The 25,083-nt window shown below is 45.7% G+C and overlaps 1 protein-coding gene across 3 annotated transcripts in view; it reads right to left on the minus strand.

Annotated features, from left to right (window-relative positions):
- The window catches only part of EFR3A (EFR3 homolog A), a 1,080,015-nt gene that overhangs the window by 58,627 nt on the left and 996,305 nt on the right, over positions 1 to 25,083 (minus strand). For all 3 annotated transcript variants that reach the window (XM_085604916.1, XM_085604915.1, XM_085604914.1), the window contains one exon: positions 7,299 to 7,402. In XM_085604916.1, the coding sequence (XP_085461042.1) occupies positions 7,299 to 7,402 (104 nt within the window). The remainder of the gene's footprint in view (positions 1 to 7,298; positions 7,403 to 25,083) is intronic.

Consider the following 25,083-nt stretch of genomic DNA (forward strand, 5'->3'; position numbering starts at 1 on the left):
AGGGAAACGTCAAAGGAAAGGCTCCCTCAACGAAAATTACTCAGCGTTGAAATCCGATCGTCCCTTAAAGCACATCAGGAACCAGAAGGAAACGGAACACCCAAAGATTTTGAGGTGAGAGTTTGACGTACCTCCCAATGTATTAAACGTCCAAAACCAGCAAAATACTCGAAGTGCCGTAAAGTCACCTCCCAGTGGTTAAGCTCCACCACACACCGCTACGCTGGTTAACTACAAGGAATGGTTTAACATTTCCTTAGACTATGTTAAAAGTACCTGACCTCGTGGGCCACAAGGTGTATGAATATCAAAGGGATGGAGGTGGAAACTGCTCCCTCACGCAGTCTTCTAGTCGCCAGTGTTGAAAAGATGACAGCACAATGGTGTAAGTAAGATCTTCTTTATTTCACCTCCACAGCGTTCCACAGTTCGTCTCAAGTGAGCTACACTAGGAACGTTCCCAACATTCTAAAGCAGCCTCTCGGCCCACAGAAGGGAAGTACCAACGGAGGACAGAGAGCAGGGGGGGAAGGAAGGGAGGAAGATTCCAAAAGAGGAGAGAGGTAAAAGAGGAAAGGACAGTGTAGGAAAAAGGGATATAATTGTAACAGAAACACACACCCAACTCTCGGAAGAAGATTCTCAATCACTACTTAGAGATATTGCCCTCCTCTTCTTATCGCCTGAGCACCGAGAACTCTTGGATAGTGACTTCACAAATGATGAAATTGCGGCGGTGATTCGGTGCCTTCAGGCGGGCAAGGCGTCGGGCCCCAACGGCCTTCCAATTGAACTGTACAAACTTGCACCGGACAAACTGGCACCTCGACTGAGGGCTATGTTTTCGGAGAGCAGGGAGCACGGCGAGCTGCCGATAGATCAGCGTATAGCCACGATCGTCACGATCCACAAAGAGGGCAAGCCTAGAATGCAATGTTCGTCTTATAGACCCATTTCCCTCCTGAACGCAGAGCCCAAAATTCTTGCTAAACCGCTGGCCAACCGACTGGTGCATCCAGACCAGTCGGGCTTCATGCCCCACCGGAACACAGCCTTGAAACTCCGGAGGTTACATGGAGAAATGGGGAGGTTAGATACGTTACGAGAACCAGCAATTGTGGTCTCCCTAGATACCACAATGGCATTCGACACCACAGACTGGCCATCCTTGTTTGCTGTACTAACGAAGATGGGATTCGGGGCGGGATTTACCTGGTGGATCAGGCTTCTATATTCCAAACCCTTGGCGCAGGTTGTGGTGAACAATAGAAAATCTACGCTCTTCGAGCTGGGGCGTGGCACTAGACAGGGGTGTTCCCTTTCCCCTCTTCTTATTGCCCTAGCCAGGAGTGGCAGGAGGCCCTATCCTCCCCGAAGGAAGTGGCCATATCGGCCAGGTTGAGACTTGTCCAGCTTAAAATTCTCCACAGAGTGTATGTCACTGGGCCATGTCTGGTCCAAATGGGGAGGGATGAGGGGGGTGCATGCAGACGTCAGTGCGGATCTGAGGGAACATTCATGCATAAAATATGGGTGTGTGATCTAATTTGGAGATACTGGCGACAAATCGACACGGTTATGAGCGAAGTATTGAGGCTAGACATACGCCTTGAGGTGAAGAGATGCTTATTGAATGTATGGGAACCCACAGATTTGGGAAGGATGGGCAGAACCTGGGTGACATTGGGACTAATGGTGGCGAAAAGAAATATAGCTCAACAATGGGGTGCCACCCAACCCCCACCCTCACGGACTGGGAGAAAAGCACGGACTGGTGCATGTTTAGGGAAAAGACTGTCTATGTTACAAGGGGGTGCCAGAAGAAGCGGTTGTTAAATTGGGGGGCCTGGAACACATACCGTGGGGAGTTTTGTACTCCGCCTCGTAGTATTGACCTAGATGACCAGGCCACACCTTGATTTGTTAAAACCGTGTCCTAGAAATATACTAGATTGCAATTCTTACTTACCAAATGTAATTGTGCAAACTTCTCCTACGTATAATGTGTAAATACGCCTTGTGTATCTGTGCTGATCTTTATTTGTTTTTCATTAATAAAACGATATACAAAAAAAAAGCAAGTCCAAAAGAGTCTATTGGACATTACCCGAAAAGCCAGTGGACCTCAGCCAGGTGTAGCAATGTAGGGCTACTGACGTTGAAATAGTTCTGCCTAGCGAGTCGGCGGTGTCCAGCCCACAATTAATGGTGAACTTCGCTGCATCTCTACCCTCAGCGACTGCGCAGGAGAGTGTGGCCCGGGCCTCGTCCGGGCTCTGTGGAAGCACCTGCGCAACCGCATCCCACACAGAGTGGGAATAACAGCCCAAAAGACATGCGGTGTTCACTGACCGCAGTCCCAAGCTGGCGGAAGAAAACATCTTCTTCCAAAGATGGTCCAGCTTTTTGGATTACCTATCTGGGGGAGCAGTAGGGAATGCGCCCTTAGAAGTAGAGGCTTGGACCACCAAGCTCTCACGGGTAGGGTGTTGGGAGAGGAAAAGTGGGTCACCCGGGGCCTTGGACAATCATCCTATCCACAGGAGTCCCTGTGCTGAGCTTGGACCAGGTGCCCAGAAGGATGTTGGTAAGGACCACATTGAACGGCAGGAGGGGCTCCGAAGAGGCCACTGCCGGTTGAAGTACCTCGGTCAGGAGGTTAGTCCTAATCGGAACCATAGGAAGTTCAGAGTGCAAGGCCTCAGCCACCCTAAGCAACACCACTGCATTTGAGGCTCCCTCCTCCGTAGCCATGGTAGGGGGAGAAAGCATACCAGGATCTGGTGAAGTATTCAGACCACTGGCACCCAACTCCTTTCTCCAGTTCGGTTCACTCGAATGGTCAGCAAAAGGGTCACCAGACCCACTCCCAGTCCTCCTCGCCTTCTTTTGGCTGCCACTCAGGGCAATAGGGAACGCCAGGCTAGAACACTGGCAGAAACGTACCACTCTGCGTCGGATCTGGCGTCGGTTGAGGTCAGGATGGAGGCTGGGTTCGACGCTGGCTAAGGACACAAACGGCGTCAGAAGGGGTGTCGTCAGGCACGCCGGCAGTTGGGCTGCCCAAAAATCGAGTGGAGGACTTCGTAAATACTACTAATTTGGGCAGGGGTCACCCCGGCTCCCGGAAAGGGAGGGAGGCTCGGAGTTGACCCAACAGGTTCCGCGGGTGGAGCCGGACGACTACTGTCTGCATCCTGCGTCGCATCGGCCAATGGATGGGGAGAACGAGAAGACTGATGATGATGCTTCGCCTTCTTTTTGTGCTTCAACTCACCCGAAGACAAAGACTTCGATGATGCGTGGTGATGATGGCTCCGCGACGGGTCCCGTGACCTCTCTCTCTCCACCGGGACCTCGAACGGTGCGGAGCCTCGAGAAGCTTTCAGAACCGCTCCCGATAAGACTTTGGGTTCATGGCCCAGCAGTCGGAGCACGACTTCGGGTCGTGGTTGTGCTCCAAACACCAAAGGCACACAAGGTGTGGGTCCGTAACCAACATCAACTTACGACAGGAGTCGCCAGCCTTGAAGCCGGTTCGAGGATGGGACATCCCTACATGCACCAGGAGTCGTATCAACTCAAAAAAAAGTTGACAAAAGTAGAAAAACAGTAGTCAAAAAGTGACTAGAGGTACCACTCTCTGGATCTGCGCTGGCTGGTGCGGAAAAAGAAATAACCGACGCCAACGACGATCGCGGAGTCGACTGATGCCACCTACCAACGCACAGGGGTACTACTATGAAAACATTTCCCTGGATCCAGTCTGGCGCCTGGGGGTAATTCTAAGGTAAGGAATCTATAACTAATTGTCTCTTTAGATACGTATATACTGTACATACCTCAAACTTGCATCGTCAACACATATGGATGTCTGATGTATACTTCGTTTACACACTTATATTTATATTTACTATAAATCTAACTCATGTATTTGCTGCTCTGCCAACTCTGTAAAGTGCTCTGATACCTTCAGTTCAAGTTTGCTCTATACAAAACTCGAAAAATAAATAAATAGTATAGCATGTGAATAGAAAGCATCAAAAGAGACACAAAAGGATTCACTCCACACAACGACTTCATTGCCGCATTCCACTTTCTTACCACACATAATAGTAGATTAATCTAAAATGTCAAACACCATTCACTACATATCTATTTGCTGGTGTTCGTGTGGTAGTTTTTGTACTCATTCGATAATATAAATTTGTGCATACGATTTCACAAGTTCACCATTATTTCTAGAATATTACTAGCCACATGCTGAGATATTGAATATAATCTACAGAACTTTGTGTCTGCATTCTATATGAGGTATACAAGTGCATATTAGTCACAATTTATTTTTAACAGATCTAGGTGCTTACTCTGTGCAGAAGCACACCAATTATCCTGTTTCCAGAGCATCGTTCACCATAAATATTCATGGTAACCCTTCAGAGTTTTACGTTCCGTCTGCATACAACTCAGGACTGTTTAAAAGGGGAAAGAAATTAATTTTTTCGCCAGAGTATTCCTCAACATGGCTGGAGTTAAAGAACCTGGCGCAGAGCTGAAGTGCGCTGCATTTTAAAAATATTTTATATGATTAAAATCACTTTGGAGAGTTAGTTCCATGTGTGCCCAGCATTTTCCATGCAATAAAATGTCAAGATAACTCTGGTGATTAACTGACCTGCTGAAAGGGATCCGAGTTTTGTCTAGTGCTAGTTTTGACTCATCATAAAGTAGCACAGAGGGTTAATGTGCCTCCGGCAAAGCACCTGTAACATGAAATTCAAAGAATTGTATTTTATTCTGCTAGATCAGTTGGTTACTGCTTTTCTAACCGAGATCCTTTTTAGGTCTCGGCCTGGCAAAAGCAGCGCATGCGCTGTTCTGCCATGCAGAGGCATTTTGGAATCGATACAATTCCAGTGTGCACGCGGGGAGACAAACGAGACAGAAGATGTGTACGCAGGGATTGGATGCATTACTGGCGGCGTGATACACTGGGGACTTTTTTTTCGCCCCCAGTAAAGGCAGTACCCGCGTGCACATCTTCTGTCTGTCCAATGATGGGCCACGCTTCTTTACTTTCTGTTTCATATTTGTCCCAACCTTCCAAGTCTCTGACCCTCGTTTACAACCAAAAACCCCATCCCTCCGTCTCTGCCGCCCCATTTCCCACCCAAACCCTATCCCTTCGTCTCTCAGCTCCCTCTTCCCCCCACCCACCTCCCTCCCCCACAGTACACACATACCCTAACTCTATCGGTGCTTTTTCTGCAATTCTTAGCTCTGGTGACGTCATCCGTTGCTCTCTTAAGCATCTGAGCGTGCAGTCATTCCCTCCTACACCCCTAAAACCACACTTTGACGCACGCCCTGCTCTACTGACCCCAAAAGAGACGCCCACGCACCAGCTCCGATGGGGACTGCGCCCCAGAAGCTAAGTTTAAAGAAATTTAACTTAATTTGTGGAAAAATGCTACTTGTAAATATAAAACAGACGTTAAAACGTACTGTCAGATACATGGATCTGTGTTTACTGCTAGACAAAGAGGGGTTCACTCAAAGACCCATCAAACAGAACTCTCTCAACCTCCCTATCGGGTAACCACGTTAAGGGGGGTCCAAGGGTTCAGCGTGGGACATTTTGGGGGCATCGAAATGAAACCGTATCTGTGATTAAACTAATTTTTAGCTCTCCATGCGGGGGTCGGTCCGTGACTCGATGATCTTTGAATTACAAAAACTTCAATTTTAGAGAGAGACTCATCGTTAAGAATAAATTATCGATTTAAACAAGCAGGGAGGGGCTACATTCACTCTTTTACATCAGTATATTTTAGGAGACTGAAGGGACTCGAAAGAGGTTAGAGGAAGTTTAAAAGGCAAATGCAAACATTTTTTATCTGACTTTATAAAAGAAGCGCCTACGGGTCGGACACTGTCACTACTCCTTGTTGGGGAATGGGTACAATATTTTAACTTGCTTTTTTTGTTTAGAATGTCCATTTTCGATAATTGTTCGAAAAATAATATTCCGTGCACTTTTAGAATCATAAAAATATATTTGTGAACCCAGAACAATCATATTTAGTGTTTTAACATGGAGGAAGGGACTTTTTTTTTGTTCTTCAGACTCAGTTGTTTGAAGATGACACACAGCGCGTCCTAAAACAGCTACACGTGTAAATAAATATATTATCTGTATTTATACTTTCCATTTGGTATGAATCCCTCGTGTTTAAAATAATTGTTAATATTGGACACTTTAAAGCGATCTGACCACAGAAAGACAACACTGCCAAAGAAGCATTGAAAATGCAATAGGTCTCGCCTTTTATTACGTTAAAGTAATTTGCTTTGCTAATGGTATTGTATAGAAAAGCAAATGCTTTAACTGAATGAAAGGCGACAACTATTGCATTTTTAATGCTCGTTTTACTTGCAGTTTATAAGTTACAATGCTTTTAATACAGCACAGTGAGCTATGAACTGTGATCGAATGGCATAGATGTAAAAGCCTATGTCTTTCTCCAGTCTTTCATTGCTAAAAAAGAGTTTGTGTGGGTAGAAATACATTCATTAGTAAAGCCAATCACAACCACTGTGATACCTTTTAAATTATGAGTATGTGCTTCTCCAGTGCAAGCACTCCTAAAATATACTACCCACCAACATAGATGACATGTGACTTTGACACCTTGTTGTCCTTAATGTCTTATGTCACATTGCCAATACATTGGTTTACACGTGTGATTTCATTGCGTCTGTTTAATGTGTGTGTAATATAATGTGCTCTGGCAGCCTACATTGGTATAAATAGTGGTATAAAAAAATTAAATACATGTGAGAGACGGGCTATGGAGAGATAAGGGTAACTCATGGAGGTTGGTAGTGGAGGAATCCAGGTAGAAGGAGGTCAGTTGGGGGAGGGTGCCAACAAAGACTGTGGCACAGGGCGCCACCAGTGCTAAAGCCAGCCCTGGTCCTCACGGCCAAGTAAAGGGTGCAGGGAGTTACAGTGAAGGGTGGAGGCTCAATGTTACACTATGTGGTATGCACCCGTACAATGCCACGCACATGCCCGTGTATTCAAAATAATAACTAAATATTATCAACACTCATTACCTCAAACAATTTGCTTGCTTAGGCGAGTCAACATACACTGCTGTGTAAAAAACCTGTTGTATTGCTCGTCATTATTGTGTTACTGGCATTAGCATTAGGTTAAATTAATATATTACGTGGTATTAAAACCACTAAGCCTTTCAGAATGCAGACCAGAAGTCGTCATGCTGAGGACCCACCTTGGATTCACATTGTGCAGCAATTTCTTCAAAAGGTGCCTTTTGAAATTTTTCTATCACAAGACGCCGTTTTTCTTTCTCTTGTTCCTCCAAGCCGGTGTTATCTAAATCAATAAAAAAAAAAATAAAGGTTATATTTCTATTTAAACTGAAATCAATGTTCAGCAAGCAGGATTAGGCTACAATGGTAACTGATTAGCAATCCTATGTGCGTTGTCCTTGACTCCACTTCAAGCCCAGCAAATGCACAAGTTACTTACCTTTGGTAAGGCTCTTACTGGTGGATACTATATTTAATCACAGAATCCTCACCTTAGAATACTCTCCAGGCAACAGACTGGATCTGGAAACATTTCCAGCAATGCTCCTACATGCTGCTAGGTGGCACCCATGTGGCTCTGTACCACCCCAGAAGTGACAGAGTGGAGCGTCACTTAAGCGGCACCCCTGCGTGCTGTCCGTTTCTTGCTTATCTCTTTCTGTGAACTCACATGCAGAGCATGAATAATTGCTGATATCAGTGTGCAGATTCCTAACTTGGGACCTATTCATATGTAAAAACAGAGGTCACTCCACAGAATGGGGAGGTGGGACGGCAGTGAGGAATTTGACGCGAGAGCAATGCTTAATTTGAGCCGGTGGGTTCCAGTGCTGGGCACCAGCACTTGATAGTCAACACCTGTGCTTATAGCACGAACTCGACCCAAAAGTATTGGAGCACTTTTCATGAGCACCAGTTAAGAGACACATTCATTTTTGGACTAATAGGGAAATAAGGTGATTTGCCCAGAATCACAGGGTGTTGAGCCTACGCCAAGCCACGAACCTGGTTCCCCAGCGTCAAAGTCAGCAGCTCTGGCCGTTATGCCACATCCTTCTCCCCTCCCCCCACTTGTAGAGTTTCACGGTTAGTAGTTAGTTCTGTTATAAGCAGTACTGATAGGAGCCATGGGCTGGTGTAAGCTGCCTCCAGACGAGAGCCCTGGCACTTTGTTTTTCACAAATTAACCACTGTGTTAGAATAGCTACCAGAAAGAAAGTTACCCAAAGTAAGTAACTTGTTCTTCTGATGGATACTGCTAAACACAAATTCTTCACCTTAGAAGAGCTATCAAAGCAGTACCTCTCCAAGGTGGTGTGTGTGGAGTGAGCTCAGACCAAAAAATCCTGCAGCACTATGTGGGTAAAATGTCCTTCCCGCCAGACTTAGTTGTAAAGGCAGTAGTGTTTCATGAACGTGTGCACTGACGCTCATGTCACAGCTTGGCAGATGTCAAGAACAGGCTCTCGGTGGCCAAATGCAGTGGTTGCAGCCTTGGCCGTAGTAGAACAGGCTCTTGGACCTCCTCGAGGCTGCTTCTGGCTAGAAAATAGCCAATCTGATGTGCACAACATTCAACCTCGACAGGCTCCTCTTCTGCAAAGTCTTTTGTTTTTTTTCTCTTGAGAACCCCACAAAAAGCTGATCGTTCATACGGTGTTCCTAGGTACAATCAACATTTTGGCGTCCAACCGATAAAGCTTCTCCACTTCTTTCTGATGGTGATGGGTGGAGGGTGTCAAGGGAGGATAAAGAATGTAGACAGGGTGAAAGATCGGCCAACGTGGAAAGGAGTTAGAACTTTTGGCAAGAAGGCTGCCTTAGTTCTGAACACCAATTTTTCTGGAAAAAGGGTGGTGTATGGTGGTGGCACCAACAGTGCCTAAAGCACGCTTCTGCGATGAGCGGAAGTAATCACAATAAGGGAAAAAATAATCAAAGACAAGAGAAGCAGCAAGCAGCTATGAATAGGTTTAAATGGAGTGCACATGAGAAATGTTCAAACCAAATTAAGGTCCCACTGCGGCATCACAAACGGTTTGGGAGGAAAACGTGTTCAACTTTTCACAAACCTCATCACAACAGGTGATTTTAACAAGAACCTTTGTTCCAGCAAATGTAGAAAGGCTATAGGGGCTGAAAAAAAACTTTTATAGTGCCTCCTGCAAGGACTTCGTGGCCAAAGACAAAATGAACAAAAGAATATGCGACAGCTTGGCTTAACTTGTAAAGGGTCACTATTGCGGATACCACAAAAGGCCAAAATGTGTCTCCTGATAAAAATTGATGTTTAGGAAGGGCGTCTGGTGGCAAGAATGACATCCACCACTTCAGGCAGCAGATAAAACACAGTCAACTGCTGCAACTCAATCTTCACACATGGAGATGAAGATTTCACAGGCTCGACACACAATCTCTTAAAAGCGGAACCCTCACTTGAGGAAAGAAAGAGTCTCATGCCCTAGGGTTCTTAGTATCACACTCTCTGGCCCTGCTTGGAGCCACTGGTATGACTTCGGGCTGGTCATTCCTGACCTTTTTCAGTAATCTGGGAATTAGAGGCAGGGACGGGAAGGCGTTCAGGAGTCCCATGTTCCATTCCAAGCAGATGGTATCGCCTAGTGAATGTTCTCACAGAAACTCCAACTTGCAAAACATTTGACACTGCACGTTATCAGTAGTGGCTAAAAAATCTAGCTAGGGGTCTCTACACTATGGGAAGATACCCTTCGCAACCTCTGGATGTAGAAACCATTTGTAATCTGTTAGATGGCATCTGCTTATTTCGTCCACTCTAGCCTTCATGGATCCTGCCAGGTGGTTTGTGCCCAGGTAAAACCGTAACACTCCAACCAACCCCAGAGGCTTGGAGACTCCTGGCCAGGACTACGGACCCATTCAACCCTGCTTGTTGTGCTAACACATGGTGGTGTTGTCTATAAGATCCTCAATCGTCCCCCCCTTGATTGATGACAGAAAAGCCTTCATAGCCAGACGATGGCCTGCAGCTCCAACAGACTTCTCTGGGCAATAGCTTGCTTAATCTTCCCAACGGCCCCCAGCGCCGAGATACCCCTTCGGGGGTGATTCGTGCGCTATACAAGTACTGGATTCACATTTACATTTTACTGGCATAGTCGACCAGGAAGATGCAGGAGGCAAAAAGGCCAAGAAGCCTCAAAGCTTTCTCAATGTGTTTCAGGACCAAGACTGAAACAACAGGAACATAACCCAAATGTCCTGGACTCATTGTGGCAAAGAGAAGGTCTTGAACTGCACTCTATCCAGAATAGTCTGCGGAAGCTTATGCAAAGGAGTCAGGTGGGTCTTTGGATCATTGATTGTGAATGCTAATCATGTTAAGAGGTTTGCCATCTGGAGGTGGCCTATGACTGACTGTGGCGAGCCCACCTTCAACAGCTTGTCATCAAGGTAGGAGAAACCCTCCAAAGTTGTGCTGCAACTATCATCATCACTTTCATAAACACATGAGCGGAGTTAATGAGGCCGAAGGGGAGCAGTATAAACTGAAAATGCTCCTAGCTGACGTTGAACCACACTTAACGTCAGTAGAACAGCAGAACGGGTACATGAAAATGAGTCCTGCTGATCCAAGAAGTCCATCCAGTACCCAAAGTCTAAGACCTAGCTAGCATGAGCATTTTGAATCTGTCCTTCCACAGCAAAGCATTCAGCGATTGAAGATCAAATATAGGTCAGGGGTCTCCGTCCACTTTCTGCACAAGGAAATAGTGAGAATAACAATCTAGTCCTCTTTCTGTGTTCGAAACCCTTTGATAGTACCTTTCGAGAGCGACATTTGCACCTCCTGTAACAGAATGGGGAGGTAGTCCCCTGAAAGTTGGTAAAATGTTGGGGGAAATTTAACAGAGCAAAAGGAAGGTTATGGCATAGCCATGCTGAACGATCTGTATGACCCATCTGTCATACATGATGCCACAGGAGGAATTACTGAATGAATCCTGCTCTGCATGCGATGTGTGTGCACTGTTTAGGCAAAACTAACATGCCTTTGCGGCTGATGCCGCAGGGGAAGGGGACTGAGAGGACTGGTGCCCCAGATGTCCTACCCTTTGAGTTTGAGACTCGCATGTCTGTCCTATGAAGGATTGGGGTGTTTGCTGTAGCCATTGTGGTGAATGATGCTGTCTCTATGCCAGCCCCCTGGAGACCAAAAGAAAGTGGGTGGTGGGCGTCACTGGTAGAGAGAAAACCAGATTAACTTGGTGAATGAGCACCTAGGAGACACCATCCTTGTGGATAGAGCATTGTGACAGCAGCAGTGAGAGATGAAGGTGTTGAGAAGAGATGCCACAGTCTTTGACAGGTGTTGGCTTCAGCTGCTTATCCAACATTACAGGAATAAGGACAGAAGGTGACACCAGTCTGATATATCAGGGTGACATCTAGCTGATAAAGCATTCTTGGTCTCACGTATTTGGTTGCTTTCAGTAACAAGGTTGTGTCCCAATGCATGCAAGGCAGGTGATACGACTATCCGGGGAACAAACCGTACTTGTGTGCAAGGTGCCAATCTTGTAGGTTAGCTACTTGTGGGTTGGCACTTGTGGAAGGACACCCTTCTTGTTTCCAATGACAGCATTAACTCAATCAATCAAACAGCATTTGTATAGTGCAACACTGTCCACCCTAGGGGTATCTAGCCGCTGTGTCTCCATCGAAGAGCCAGGGCTTGAGTCTTTTTATGAAGTCTGCCAGCAAGGGGGTTTACAGAGCTGGAGGAGAAGGTCCTTCCAGGTCCTGGCAGTGATGTAGGAGAAGGAGTGGCCACAGCTGTGGTTGTGACAGATGCGGAGGGTGTACGAGGGCAAGTGAAGAGGAGCACAGGTGTCTAGAGGGTTGGTGGAAGTTGAATCATTGGTTGATGTAGGCAGGTCAAAGGTCATGGATGGCTTTGTAAGCGTGCGGGAGGATCTTGAACTGGCATTAATTCTGGATGGGGAGCCAGTGGACGTCTCTCATGTGAGGGGCATCGTGGGTTCATTTGGGGAGGTCCAGGATGAGTCTAGCTGCAGTGTTCTGTATAGTCTGGAGTCTTCTGAGGAGTTGGGTAGAGATGCCGGCGTAGAGGGAATTGCCGTAGTCGAGGCGGCTGGTGACCAGGGCCTGAGTGACGGTCTGTCAGATGTAGGTTGGGATCTATATGAAGATTCTGCGGAGCATGTGAAATGTGTAGAAGCAGGAGCGGGCGACTGCGTTGACTTGTCGTTTCATGGTCAGTTGGCTGTCGAGGATGATGCCGAGGCTGCGTGCATAGTAGATTGGTGTAGGTCCCAGTTCTGTAGGCCACCAGCTGTGGTCCCATGCGGAAGTGTACTTACCAATGATCAGTACTTCAGTTTTGTAGGATTTGCGTTAGAGGCAGTTGTCTCTCATTCATTTTTTTACGTTGGTCATAGCGATGCAGCAGCCAGTTTTGGCATTGGAGGGGTCCTTGGTGAGCGAGAAGATCAGTTGAATGTCATCTGCGAAGGAGATTATGTTGAGTCCGTGGGGTGTGACACCGTTTGCAAGGGGGTCATGTAGATGTTGAACAGGGTGGGACTGAGGGATGAAAATTGTGGTAAGCCGTATATGATGTCTTTGGGTGTGAAGGTGAAGGGAGGCAGTCAGATGCTTTGAGTGCGTCCTGTAAGGAAGGAGGCGATCCACTTGACGGCGTCTTGCTATATGCCTATGTTGTAGAGTCTGTTGATGAAGGTGATGTGGGAGACGGTGTTGAATATAGTGGAGAGGTCGAGGAGTATCAGAGCCACCATTTCTCCCCGGGCAAAAATGTGTTAGTCTGTGGCGGTGATCAGAGCGGTCTTAGTGCTGTGGTTGGCACGGAATTTTGATTGTGAGGCATACCCGATTTAATAATAAGAGTTGCTCTACAGGTTAGAGGAGGAAATAGATCATCACCTAATCCCAGGGTAGAAAAGCTTATGTAATACAGAGAAACAGGTGGAGAGAAACAAGGGTCTGACTAAATGACTCGCTGGTGGCAAAGAGAAGAGAATTGCTGCAGCGAGGACAAAGACTGGTGCTGCTATTTTGGTTCCAGGTAAAAACCTGGAGGGCCCCGTTTATGAAGCTGCAAAGCCCATGACCCTGTCACAAATAAATAGCGCCTTCCCTATCCACAGACCTGTAGGCAGGAGTGCAACAGCAGCAGACTGGATGGGCCGCAGGGAAAGAAGGTCTGGGGCCACAATTTTAGATCGAGGCAAACACTGCACTTTTTCAAAATCTTTCTGAAGTTCGAGATCTCAACTTAAAAACCAGCAGCTTAACCTCACAACATCATGGATCTGGTCACAGGAGAGGGTATGGCATAAGTCAGATACTATAATTGTGACTCCAGGCAACTATGCCACTCAATAAAGTCATTTTGAGGGCACCCAGCAAAGTCATGTCTGCTAGAACTAAAGCTGCTAAGGACCTTTCCTGTTTTGCCCTGATAGGACCAGCATTGACATAGACCATTGACTGAGATTATGCTGGCTAAGCAACATACACATGACTGTAGCACTTTTGAGTAACTATACATCATATACATGACTGTACCAGGACCCAATAAAACTACGCAAATTGAACTAAAACGTTAGATAAAGAAAATATTTAGATACACTTCCTGTCCTATCCCCATTCCCGATACTGTTAAATCATGCCTCTAACCGTTCAAGGTTAACTATACAAATAATGATGAGAATGTCAAACACTGCACATATTACTGCAAGTTCCCTTCAGACATGGCATGGACATCCACAAACAATTTAGAGACTATGTGCTTGATAGCCTCCTGCTCACAGAAACAAGGTGTAGGAAAGAAAGATCTGCTTTCATGGTTACCCCCACTTTTTCTGGTGTCATTCTGTTATCTGATTAGTCTGACTGGGATCCTGCTAATCAGTCTCTGTGCTTCCACCCTAAATTGGACCATGGTGAGTTCTTAGGTATGCCCAGATTGGCTACTGGTGTCCCTTGTAAGTCCCTAGTATATGGTACTAAGGTACCCAGGGCAAAGGGAAACCAAGGGTCCCCACAGGCTGTATTATGCCACCCATTGGAGACCACTCACATTGTGACTACAGGCCTGTCATTGCAGCCTGTGTAAGCTATTGCAAGCACCACTTATGACAGATTTAAGTTTTCTTACATCTGAGGTCATTACACTCAAAACCTATAAGTCACCCCTAAGGCAGGCCTTTCAATCCTGAAGGCAGAGTGCTTGGTTATAAGTGTGAGGGAGTCCATTCTACAGGCGTCGTAAGTGCATCGGCCATTACGATACATAAACTGGCTGTAACAAACCCTGGTATGTTTGGTTTCAAACATGTTGGAATCAAACCTCCAACACCGTAAACGGTTTTGGAGGTATGATTCCATGTACTGTGGGGCTCCTCCGGGAAGCCCTCCATGCTCCAGGTACTAGTCTTCCGGCGTCTGACAGCAAGCTATGGCTGCTGCCAACCAATGACACTTATCTGCCCTACTGCAGCTAAGCCAAACTCAAGCAGGGGAAGGTACGGCAATAGGTTTCCTGTGACCACCTCCCAAACAGGACTTAGTGTATTGGGCCAGGGTGGGGGCGCTTGCTAGTGCAACTAGACTGCTTTGAAGGGCACATTTGGTGCCTTCCTTGCATACTCCAGTTGAAACCAGTTCAGGGAGCCGTTGGCTCCTGCTCTGGCGCGAAACTGGACAAAGGACATGGGCGTATCCTCCCCACTGTCCAGCCCCTCCTTTGGGAGGGACCCCTGAATCATTCCAACCCTTTTCTTAGGGTACCTAAGGGCTTACCTGTGGGTGGCTCTTCAGATCAGATCAGTCGTGGGACAAGATTCAGATCCAAAACCACTTCTACTTCAACCGTCTGGGCACCAAGACTACATCTGGAAGACTCCTGCTGCTCCTGGTCTCAACGTCCTGTCAGTCTTCTGCGTTGTCTGTGCCTGTGCTCCATACAGTTCTTCTCCAGGCCTATGGGCATCCAAGACACCCGAAGGAATCTTACTTGGAGTGAAGAGGTCACTCCCCTGCATGTACAGGCACCGCAAGGAAGCTGACTGGTCTGCTGTTCCTGAGCTCCCACGTACTCCGAAACATTCAGCAACACAGGTGGTGGTTCTGCAACTCCCTCGAGACCTGCACTGTCTCCTCGACAAGTTTGAAGTCAGGATCCCTTGAAGGAACCGCAGGAGCAGTATCCCTGTGCGCAACATCAACTTGCCGTTGCCATGGCTTGTTGACTCTCTTCTCCCAAGATCTTTGGGCTCCAAGAAGTTCCAGCCTTTCTTGCAACCAAGATCTTTGTCCTCACCGCATCCTGAGCACCGTGGGCCTGCATCATTGGTGAGCTTCTTGAGGTCTCTTGCGACTCCTGTGCCTTTGGCCTGTGGGTCCTCGCGAGGGTCTTCTTTGGATCTAGTGGGCTCCCCTGCTTGTTCGGGTCCTACTCTGACTTACCTGCTCGTGTTGAGGCACTTGGACCCTGTTGGCTCCGCCACTGTACCTTTTTCGTCTGCCACATTTGTTGCTGCTGCCTAGGCTTGTTTGTGCTCCTGCCGAATACCGACCTCCTGGCTCTGGACATCCGACGTGTGACAGCTCGCGAACGGCTCCTGGTCTTCAACATCGTCGCCTGGTCTGCACAGCTACAGCATCAAGGTCACCGTCAACTCTCCTGCATCTACTGACATCGGTGGGCATTCGTCTTCCGTGCCTCCTGGTCACTCATGAGTGGTGTAGACTCTGTTCCCTCTGCTTGCAGGTACCTCCCATCCTGAATCCACCCTTGGATTCCACCTGACTCTTTCACTTTCTTCACCTGTGGCATCTGTACTGAAGTCCTCCATTATGGTCTACAACAGTTTCCGACGTCACTTCGCAACTATGCACCCAGCTTCACTGGTGTAGATATCCTGGTTCCTAGGGTATCCACGGGGGGGGGGGGTGACTCTCCAACCTTTCAACTTCCACTGGGTTTCTTCAGGGTCCTCTGGGAAGGGTCCTTCTTCAAAACTGCAACTGCGACGTCCCCATTGACTTGTAGTGAGCATGTGGCCGTGTTTCCACTCTGTACACTGCCTCTGTGGGGTTCCTGGGTGCTTACCTTGGGTGGTTCCTTGAGTCCCCAGCTCTTCTAAGTCTTCTGGGTCCAGTCTTGACTTTGGTCAAGGGTCGCATTCCACTTTATTAGTATATGATTTGGTCTCCCCCTGGAGACCACTATGTTTTTGTGCTACTTACCTGTTCTATTACTGAAGTATTGTGTGTATTGTGATTATATCTCCGGGGAGGAGATATTACAATGTGTTACTGAGTGTTTATAATAAATACATATTTTTACAACTACACTGTGTGGTTCTTTTTCACTTAACCTACACTACATGATTAGTACTAGTAAAATAAGCTGCTTCACACTCCTTCTGGACTAAACCTGAAGGCTGCTCTTCACAGCTACCACTTAGAGAGCTTTCTAAGGTTGTCTAACACCACTAAAATCACCATAAGGGTTGTCTGGATTAGTGCAAGGTGCTCCACTTAAATAAGTATGCACCATATACTAAGTCAGCCTCCTACACATGGTTCTACCACTGCTCTGAAGTTTCCTTTAAACACCTAGTTCCTCTAAATTACAACCGCACCCACCTTAGTGATCAATCAGGGAAATTAGGGGTACAGTTTTGACACATAAGAGCTTCCTTCAGCTGACTCACCCCAATAGGAAATGATATGTTCACCGTGTGGATTTGCTGTTTCTTAGCGGACGAAATCAATAAGAGTAATTGGGTTTTTGATCCGTAAACACAACAACGGGAGCAATCGACATGCATGGCTACAAGTTTCAATATCACTCAGGTCGGTGAGCTGCTATGGGAGCGGTCGCTGGGGACTGCAAGCCCCATAACTCCCTGTGCCATCACTAGCATCAGATTCACCTGTGTCTCCAACTGCGCTATAAGGACATTCTGCAGTCCCACTGCGTGACACGCGGTATAGCCAAGGGCGGGCCCATCTTGAGACCATCAGAGCTAGGAAGAGCCAGGGCAGGGCCACCCCCCTTGGTTTGAAAAATCTACACCTAGCAGCAGGAATGGCCGCACTACAGTAAGAGACTTATTATGCCGTGGTTTTTTTGTGGGTGTATCTGGGCTAGAGTATAAATTTCCGTTGATTAGGATAAAAATCCAATTGATGCAAGTAGATCAGACGATGAGAATCAGATATTTGTATTTTTTATTAGTAGCTGCAAAAGAAGAAAGGATGGCACAGCCAACACGTGTTTCGCCCCCTAATTGGCCATCAGGCCTGGGGCTTCCTCAGGGCTGTACATATACAATGTGAAACCAAGGGTTGATTAAGACACGGTGTGGTAAGTCATGTGTATATCATGTACATAATAGTGGGTGGTAAGTATAGAAGCAAAGCGTTAGGGGGGAGGAAAAATAAGTATGGGAAGAGAGAGTGGAAATAGAGTGAGAGGGGGATCAGGGTAGGCGTGCGGCAGATTGACAAGATTAAGGAAAGCAAGTTTGTGTGGTGTGATTAAGAACGGAAGTGTATGGGTGAGGGAGACAGAAGTATAGTAAAATAGTTGTGCAGAATATAGTAAGTTTGGTAGGAAAGGATAAGCGATGTGATTCGGATGTTGAGAGTAGAAAACGAGAAGTGGGTATATTTGGCGGAGAAAGTTAACATTTTACAATTCAAAGAACATTTTACAATTTAATAAACAATTCCCGGTTGTCAGGGTATATGTTTGCGAGGAAAACATAGTACCAATTACATTGTTTAAATTCGACGTCAAGCGGTCATATAAGGATAGAATAGAATAGGAATTGTATGTCAAAAAGGAGCAGAGTAGTCAAGGAAGTCAACAGTATTAAGTTTAAGTCATTAAGCGTTTCCAAAATTTGTAATGAAATGACGCGATCATGTGACGTATAGAATCAGTTATCAACATTAAGAAAGTTGTAGATAATCACAATTCGGCATTACGGGTGTATGTTTAAAACAGAGGCAGAGTGTCAAATGTCATGCAAAGTATAAGATAAAAGTATAGTTACAGTATAGGTTGACAAAGCCACATCAAAGTTGCCGGGTCAGGCACGAAATAAAAGAGAGGAAAGTTGGCATTAGTTATGTCTTAATAAGAACGGATAAATAGTGTGTGGCGCCAAAAAATGAATCAGTGACTTCGTGTGATTCGAGGTACCGGCGCGTCATGGGTCACAATGTCTAGTTTTTTTACATTTTTTAAGGATAATGTGACATGCAAAAATCGAATAGAGGTTAAGTTATATAGGTGATAGCTCCTCGGTAGGTACGGTCTCTGTCAAAGAAGTAAGCACATGATTTTAAGAGTGGAACTATTGCCGAGTGAAAGCGGTGCTCTTAGATTTTCTATATACTGTAGGTGGTGAAAACCAAACGTGAATGCTAGCCTATACGGAGTTCAAAATAGTGTTAAGAGTAATGCAAGGCATACGCGTGCTCTAAACAGTAAGATGAGCAAGTTCAATTTAAATACTAAGCAGGATCAGGATTTCCTTACCGGGTATTCAGGTAAAGTGTTATTATGCCGTGGTCCCTCATTTTTTACATGCGACTCAGGCAATAAGGAGGCCGCTTTCCTTTCTAGGACCAAGTACTGCTAAAGATCGATGCTGCTTGATTGTTTTGTAACTGGTATAATTACTGAGGATGGGAAAGAGGAAGCATCCTAAGGCCAATGATGGAGCACAGGTTTTGCTCTGTGCACATTTATCTGTATTGAAGTTCATTACAGGAGCTATGGGGGCAACTGACAAACAGATAATGAGCGTTCAAGAAAGTTTGTTGAGCTTTGGTTATGGGAGCTATGGGGGCAACTGACAAACAGATAATGAGCGTTCAAGAAAGTTTGTTGAGCTGTGGTGAGGGGTTAACGGTCTCAGATTCCCAAATTCAATTTCAATGTGGCAACACTGCCCTGGACACCACCCTACATAGCGTGGAAGATAGTCCAGTTGACAAGGGCTGCAATGGGAGTGTTCAAACTGTCTAGGATTCCATCTCTACATGTGATAGTGATTCTCAACCCCCGCCCAAATGTTCTAGAAAACCCAGATCCCGACTTGTAACCCTGCCCCACATATAGTTAAAGTTAGGGCCACAACGATACTTCTACCAAAAAGGCTACTGGGAGAACTGTTGCCAAACGGGTTGTTGTTAAAGACCAGTGATAATATAAAAAGCATAAGCCGTGCCCAACAAAAATGAATGTGTCCTTCCTTAACGCAACTGGTGCTCACGTAAAGCGCTCTGATACCTTCGGGTTAAGTTCATGCTATATAAAACTCTGGAAAAAAACACAAAAAAAATAAATAAATAAGCGATATGGTTAAACCTTTAAAACTCTTTGTTAGATCTACCTTAGAATGCTTGGTTACTAAACAGCAGCATGTAGAAAGTTTGACTACATCTTGCTGGGATGTATTAAAGATTAAATCTGCTACACCCTTCGGCCATGAAGAAAGAGAGCACCACTTGCAGGCATCGCCCGACTCTAGGAACAGAGTGCGGTCTTCTTTCAGAGTTCCACAGGTCATAGAGCCTATGGTTAAAATAATCCCTTCCGTTCCAGATATGAGCCGAACACAGGGGCCATGGAACCATGCATCCACACCGACGCAGGGATTAACCACGAGTGCAGGCACATCTAATAGTGAGAGTCTTTCACGTTTAGCTACTGGTTCCACAGTTTAGAGAGCTTCCTTTGGTAGCCCCCTTATTAAGCCTAGCGAATGTTTGGACCTCCCACCTGCTGCAGCACCATATGTAATAGTGATGGCTAACGTATCCATTTTATCTCCACAAGAAAATGAAAGTTGGATTTCATTAAGGACTAAGGCCTTACATTGGGTAGGCACTACAACTGATATAACAGGGGCTGTCTTTGATGATATAAAAATCGTCTGAAGAGTAAAATAGGTAGGTGGAGGCTGTACATCTCTACCACGTGCCTGTGTGGTACTATCTTTTAAAACCCCTTGCTTAGTGGAAACTATATTGCATAGATTAAGACCTACGAGAGTCTCATCTCATAACATTTCAGCTCTACCCCTAGGTTATTCCCATCAGCCTGTGTATGAATTTATTGAACTCGGACCTCTGATACAGCGTAAACCCAGGGTGTTGCGTGACTTGCAATACTCTATACCAACATATAACCGTTATGATAATCTGTCAGTCCAGGAAGGTCTGGACTGACCTATAAAGAAACTCTAGGAGGACCCCAAGGATAAGGGCATTGGACCCTATATTGCAGAGGAGATGGTGGCCGACGTTAATTCACAGACTATTAATGAGCTAGGACCATTACATAATACATCTATTTCGGAGTTAAACATCAGTAAACAGATTAGTATCGATCCAGGATCACAGCATAATACCTCTATAGTTCCTATGAGAGTAAGCCCTGCTTCAGCTGAATCTAACCATTATTTTACAGATTAGCCTATTCCCTATTCAATAGGTTTTGTATTCCGGAATGTGGCAGGTCTGCAAAATAAAGTCAATAATACAAAATGGTCGGATTTTATACCTGGTTTCCATATTTAATGTTTCCAGGAGACTTGGTCATTAGACCCAGTTCATATCAATTGATACAGAACCTACCACATTCATGGTGGTATTTGTACATATGTATCTAATGATTTGCGGTTCCCAAAGTTTCAAATGAAGGCCCATAATTCATTCTTTCAGATAGTTGTTTGCGGAGTCTATAACACTATGGCATTAGCAGCGATAAATGTTTATAATAATACCATGCTGACAGACATTACTACGGTTCTCCGACACCTAGACAAGAACCTACAGACGTTAATTAAAGGAAATAATAAGGATCTAGTCATTCTGTGGTGTTTTAGACTTATATATATATATATGTGTATGTATGTGATTTGCCCCCAAAAAGGGTATGTGGACTAACTAATACTGAAAACTCAGTGCAAACACATTTTTCACATAATTTTTATGGGGAGAAATTGAACTATGTACTATTCAAGTATGACTTGTCTTTTTCCGAAGAGGCTTCCTCCCCGTCTGTTTCTTTTAAACCTACCTTCAATGGTAGAGGCCAGCGTAGCGTTATAGATTTCGTCCTAATCTCCAGTAGTGTTTCGTCTAGAGCTTATAAATTTGTTACTCATGACATTTCATTAAGTGATCACTATCCTCAGAGTATTGAACGTATTCTTAACTCACGACCAACTGTTAAATAGAAGCTTGGCCGCGGTTGACAATATTGAGTTAGCTTGTAAGAATGGTTATACTTTGCGTTGGACTCAGGTCGAACCTGAAGGTTTCCAGAAGCACATAATATTCTTATATAGAGAAGCTTTCGATCTATATCCTGATGAGACAGCTGACCTACAAGTTCGTATTGCGGCTTTTAGGGAGATCACAAGAGGGGTTAAGGAAGGCCTCTCTGGTTCAAGTGGGTGTTCTACACGGAAAAAGAGAGGAGGGTTTGACTCTGAATGCACAAAGGCCCACAAAAGACTAAAGGAGGCATTACATAAGCCCCCTATGTATAAAGATAAGGTACAGTCACGTAGGCCTGATTACAAGAGAGCTGTGAAGCAGAGAAAAAAAGCCTTAAAAGACAAAGCTTGGGAATCTTTGCATGAGGCACGTATGAACAAGGATAATGCTGAGTTTTGGCGTGTGGTTAATTCTTCAATATTAAGGGAGGAGGGGAGTCCTAGGCTCGAGACAGCAATCCTTGAAAAGGAATGGATTGACCATTTCTCTAGAATATATTCTATTCCATCTAGTGAGTTGGTGACCCAAGTATTTAGTGATGCACCCAAATATTCACATCACATCATAATTGACGTTTCATTTAGCCTAGAGGAAGTTAGTGGGGCAATTAATGCTAGTAAAGAGTAAAGGGATAAAGCCCCCCCGGCCCAATGGCATCCCAGGGGATATATTTAGAGCCAATATTCCATTATAGGGGTCCCTATTGACTTTGTTATTAAATGATTACTGTAGAATAGGTTTTCCACCAACTTGGGCAGAGTCAATCATAGTCCCTATTTATAACAAGCATTGGCATAGCCTTTGGGACCTTATAAGTGTTTAGCCATGCAACAATTGATGTTGTTGCACCAAGGATATTGTGCTGGATAACTAAACACTTATAAGGTCCCAAAGGCGAGACCTATTGGCTATGCCAATGCTTGTTGGCTGTTGCAGCCTCCAAAACGAAGGCACAATGAAGCATGAGTAATCTGGAGAAAAAACAAATCGGCAGGCCTTGCCTAGTAACTTCCTCCCCTTGAACAACAAACTGCAGCCGGCAGAGCAATGTTCTCATTGTGTTTCTATATGTAGCCCTGTCTCCATCTTCCTCACTTCACTGTCTGGCTCTCCCCATACAGCCACAGGAATACTGGCAAAACAATTGCATTGTCTGGGAAAGCTGTCCTCATCCTCCATCTTTACAAGGGGCATCCAAAATGTATCCCACTCATCCCGGGACTGAGGTTCATATAACACGCAGAGTTCTACTGCCATACTTGTGCTACTCCCTCACTGCACATATATGCCCTTGACATGCTCTTGGAATCTAAGTGCAAGGTTATGGGGGGTTCACATAACAGCAGAACTTTACTTGTCACAGAGAAAACGTTTTGGCCACTCTACTGATTCACAAAACACTGTATGCTGCTACCACCGCTTTATGTGATGCACCCAGACCATCGACAGCAGTCAACTGCCCACTATGAGGGCACGTTTAGTGCATCTCTCTAGGACATAGAACAGGTTCTGGACCTCGTATCACCACTGACAGGCCTAGACCTGGCTCACATTCTAAATCAACATCATGCTACGCCAAAATATAAGTCAGGATACTAGTTTCACATGCAGTCTGGCACCTAGTGCAGGTGTAAACATCTGCTTACCATGCATGAGACATTCCCTTCCCAACAATTGTACAAATGAAGGAAGGTGCTGCATAGAACGATGGATTAGTGTGGCTGAGATTAAATTTAAGTGTGGATTAATTTTGCCAGTTGTATGGGTATCATTGGCGGAGGCTGCTATTTAGGTACAATGCTGTACCTAATGGACGATCCAGATAAAAAAAATATACATATTTACAGAGGTGCAACAAAAAATAGATGTTAGCTATGCTATACTGGGATAGATAGAAGCTATAATGTAAAACAAAACTTTCTGCAGTTTGTCCACCTGTGTGGCAAGGAGCGAATGCTGAGAGACCGTCTGCACATTTGCAGAAGATATATTAAATGCAGTTATTTTATTTTCAACCTCTGCAAGAGTTTTTTTTATATTATTAGAAGTGTGTCCAGTACACATTGTCCTACCATCCTGAACTGTGGCAGAGCAGATACTAACATTTTCATCTTGCTGTTCATTTGATAATAATGAGGTTTGGACGGTGCCTGGCTGTCCCCTGACTCTCACCTTAACAGGAGGTGAGAATGATTTTTTAAATTGCTAAGAACATTTGTATTCAGCCTAGCGTCATTATATTTTTAGTAGTGAGTTTTTCCAGTGGCGTAGCTAGAGGGGGGGGCGGTCCGCCCCAGGCGGCACTAGTTTGGAGGAGTCGGCCTTGCGACACTGGTGGCCCGTGGCAGCCTTCATAATATATTTTGGGACACTCTCTGACACTACTGTCAATCATTGGCAGTAGTGTCAGTGTCCCCAAATATATTATAAAGGCGGCCGCCGCCACGGGCCACCAGTGTCGCAAGGCCGCTGCCCCGAAGGTGAATGATGTACACAGTACACCCACCAACCCCCACACCCACACGAGTACGGAGCAAATGCACACGTGACGCGCAGTTATGTGTGAAGTGTGCGATGTACTGCGTTTGTGGGTCCCAGGGCCGTCAATCTTTTAGTGTGAAAGCGCTACCAATGACGGCCCTGGGCATAATTTTTGGCCAGCCTCCGCGCTGAAAACGCAGCAGTGACGCATCACGTGCACCACAGGGCCGCTTCCCCACTCCTTGTTATGGCCCCACTCTTGAGCGGGTGCTTCTGCACACTGAAGGCGGATTATCTGCTGGCTCCATGCGGGTCCAGCTGGCAGACTCCACTCTCACTGGCCACCACCAACGTCAGAGTGGTTTCTCCCTGCGAGGAATTAATTGCTGCTGCTTGTGACCCCCGCACCTGCAGCTCTGGCAGCGGTTACTTCGCCCTTCTGTCTGATGGACGGTGCAGATCGGCATGAGCTCTGCGGGAATACACTGAGGGTACCTCAGGAAATACGGTGAGGAAGACTCTGGGCGTCCATCCTGGCACCTCGGGCAATGCACTCTCATTCCTAATGCGCTTTAAAGACACAAACTGCCAAAGGGGGGTCAATTGAGGGCATGATGTGTGAACGTGTGGTGTGCTTCAATGCTGTGAGTGGCTCTCTGCACCCGCACTGCAATCCACATTTAATAGGTTATCGGAGAGGAGCCTCTGTGAGTAGCCCGAACCTCCTTCTGTTTTGCTAACTATGTAGATGTCGTCATTCACAGTCGGCTCTCTTGAAATCGTGCTGGTTGAAAAGTCCGGAATAGGTATGGATGTTAAATTAAAAACAGAAGTCCCCTGACTTTCCTTATGCTTAACTTCATACCTCCTCACAGAAAGATGTTTCATGTGTATGTATACAGGGGTGTAGCTATCAGTGTGCAGCAGGTGCGCTTACACCGAGATGCAAAAGCCTGATGGGCCCAACCGAAACTGAGTATTGCTGTATTTCATTACCTTGGCAGAATGTAGGGGCCCATTTTCGTTGCAAGCCGCCCTTCCTGAGACCCTGGACGTATATTGTGTCAGAATAATTTAACATGTAATACACATATTTATTGATTGTGTTCATGAAGTAATTGAAAAAACATATTTGTCATTTGATGA

The sequence above is a fragment of the Triturus cristatus genome, chromosome 5_1, assembly GCF_964204655.1.
Source record: "Triturus cristatus chromosome 5_1, aTriCri1.1, whole genome shotgun sequence".
Lineage (NCBI taxonomy): Eukaryota > Metazoa > Chordata > Amphibia > Caudata > Salamandridae > Triturus > Triturus cristatus.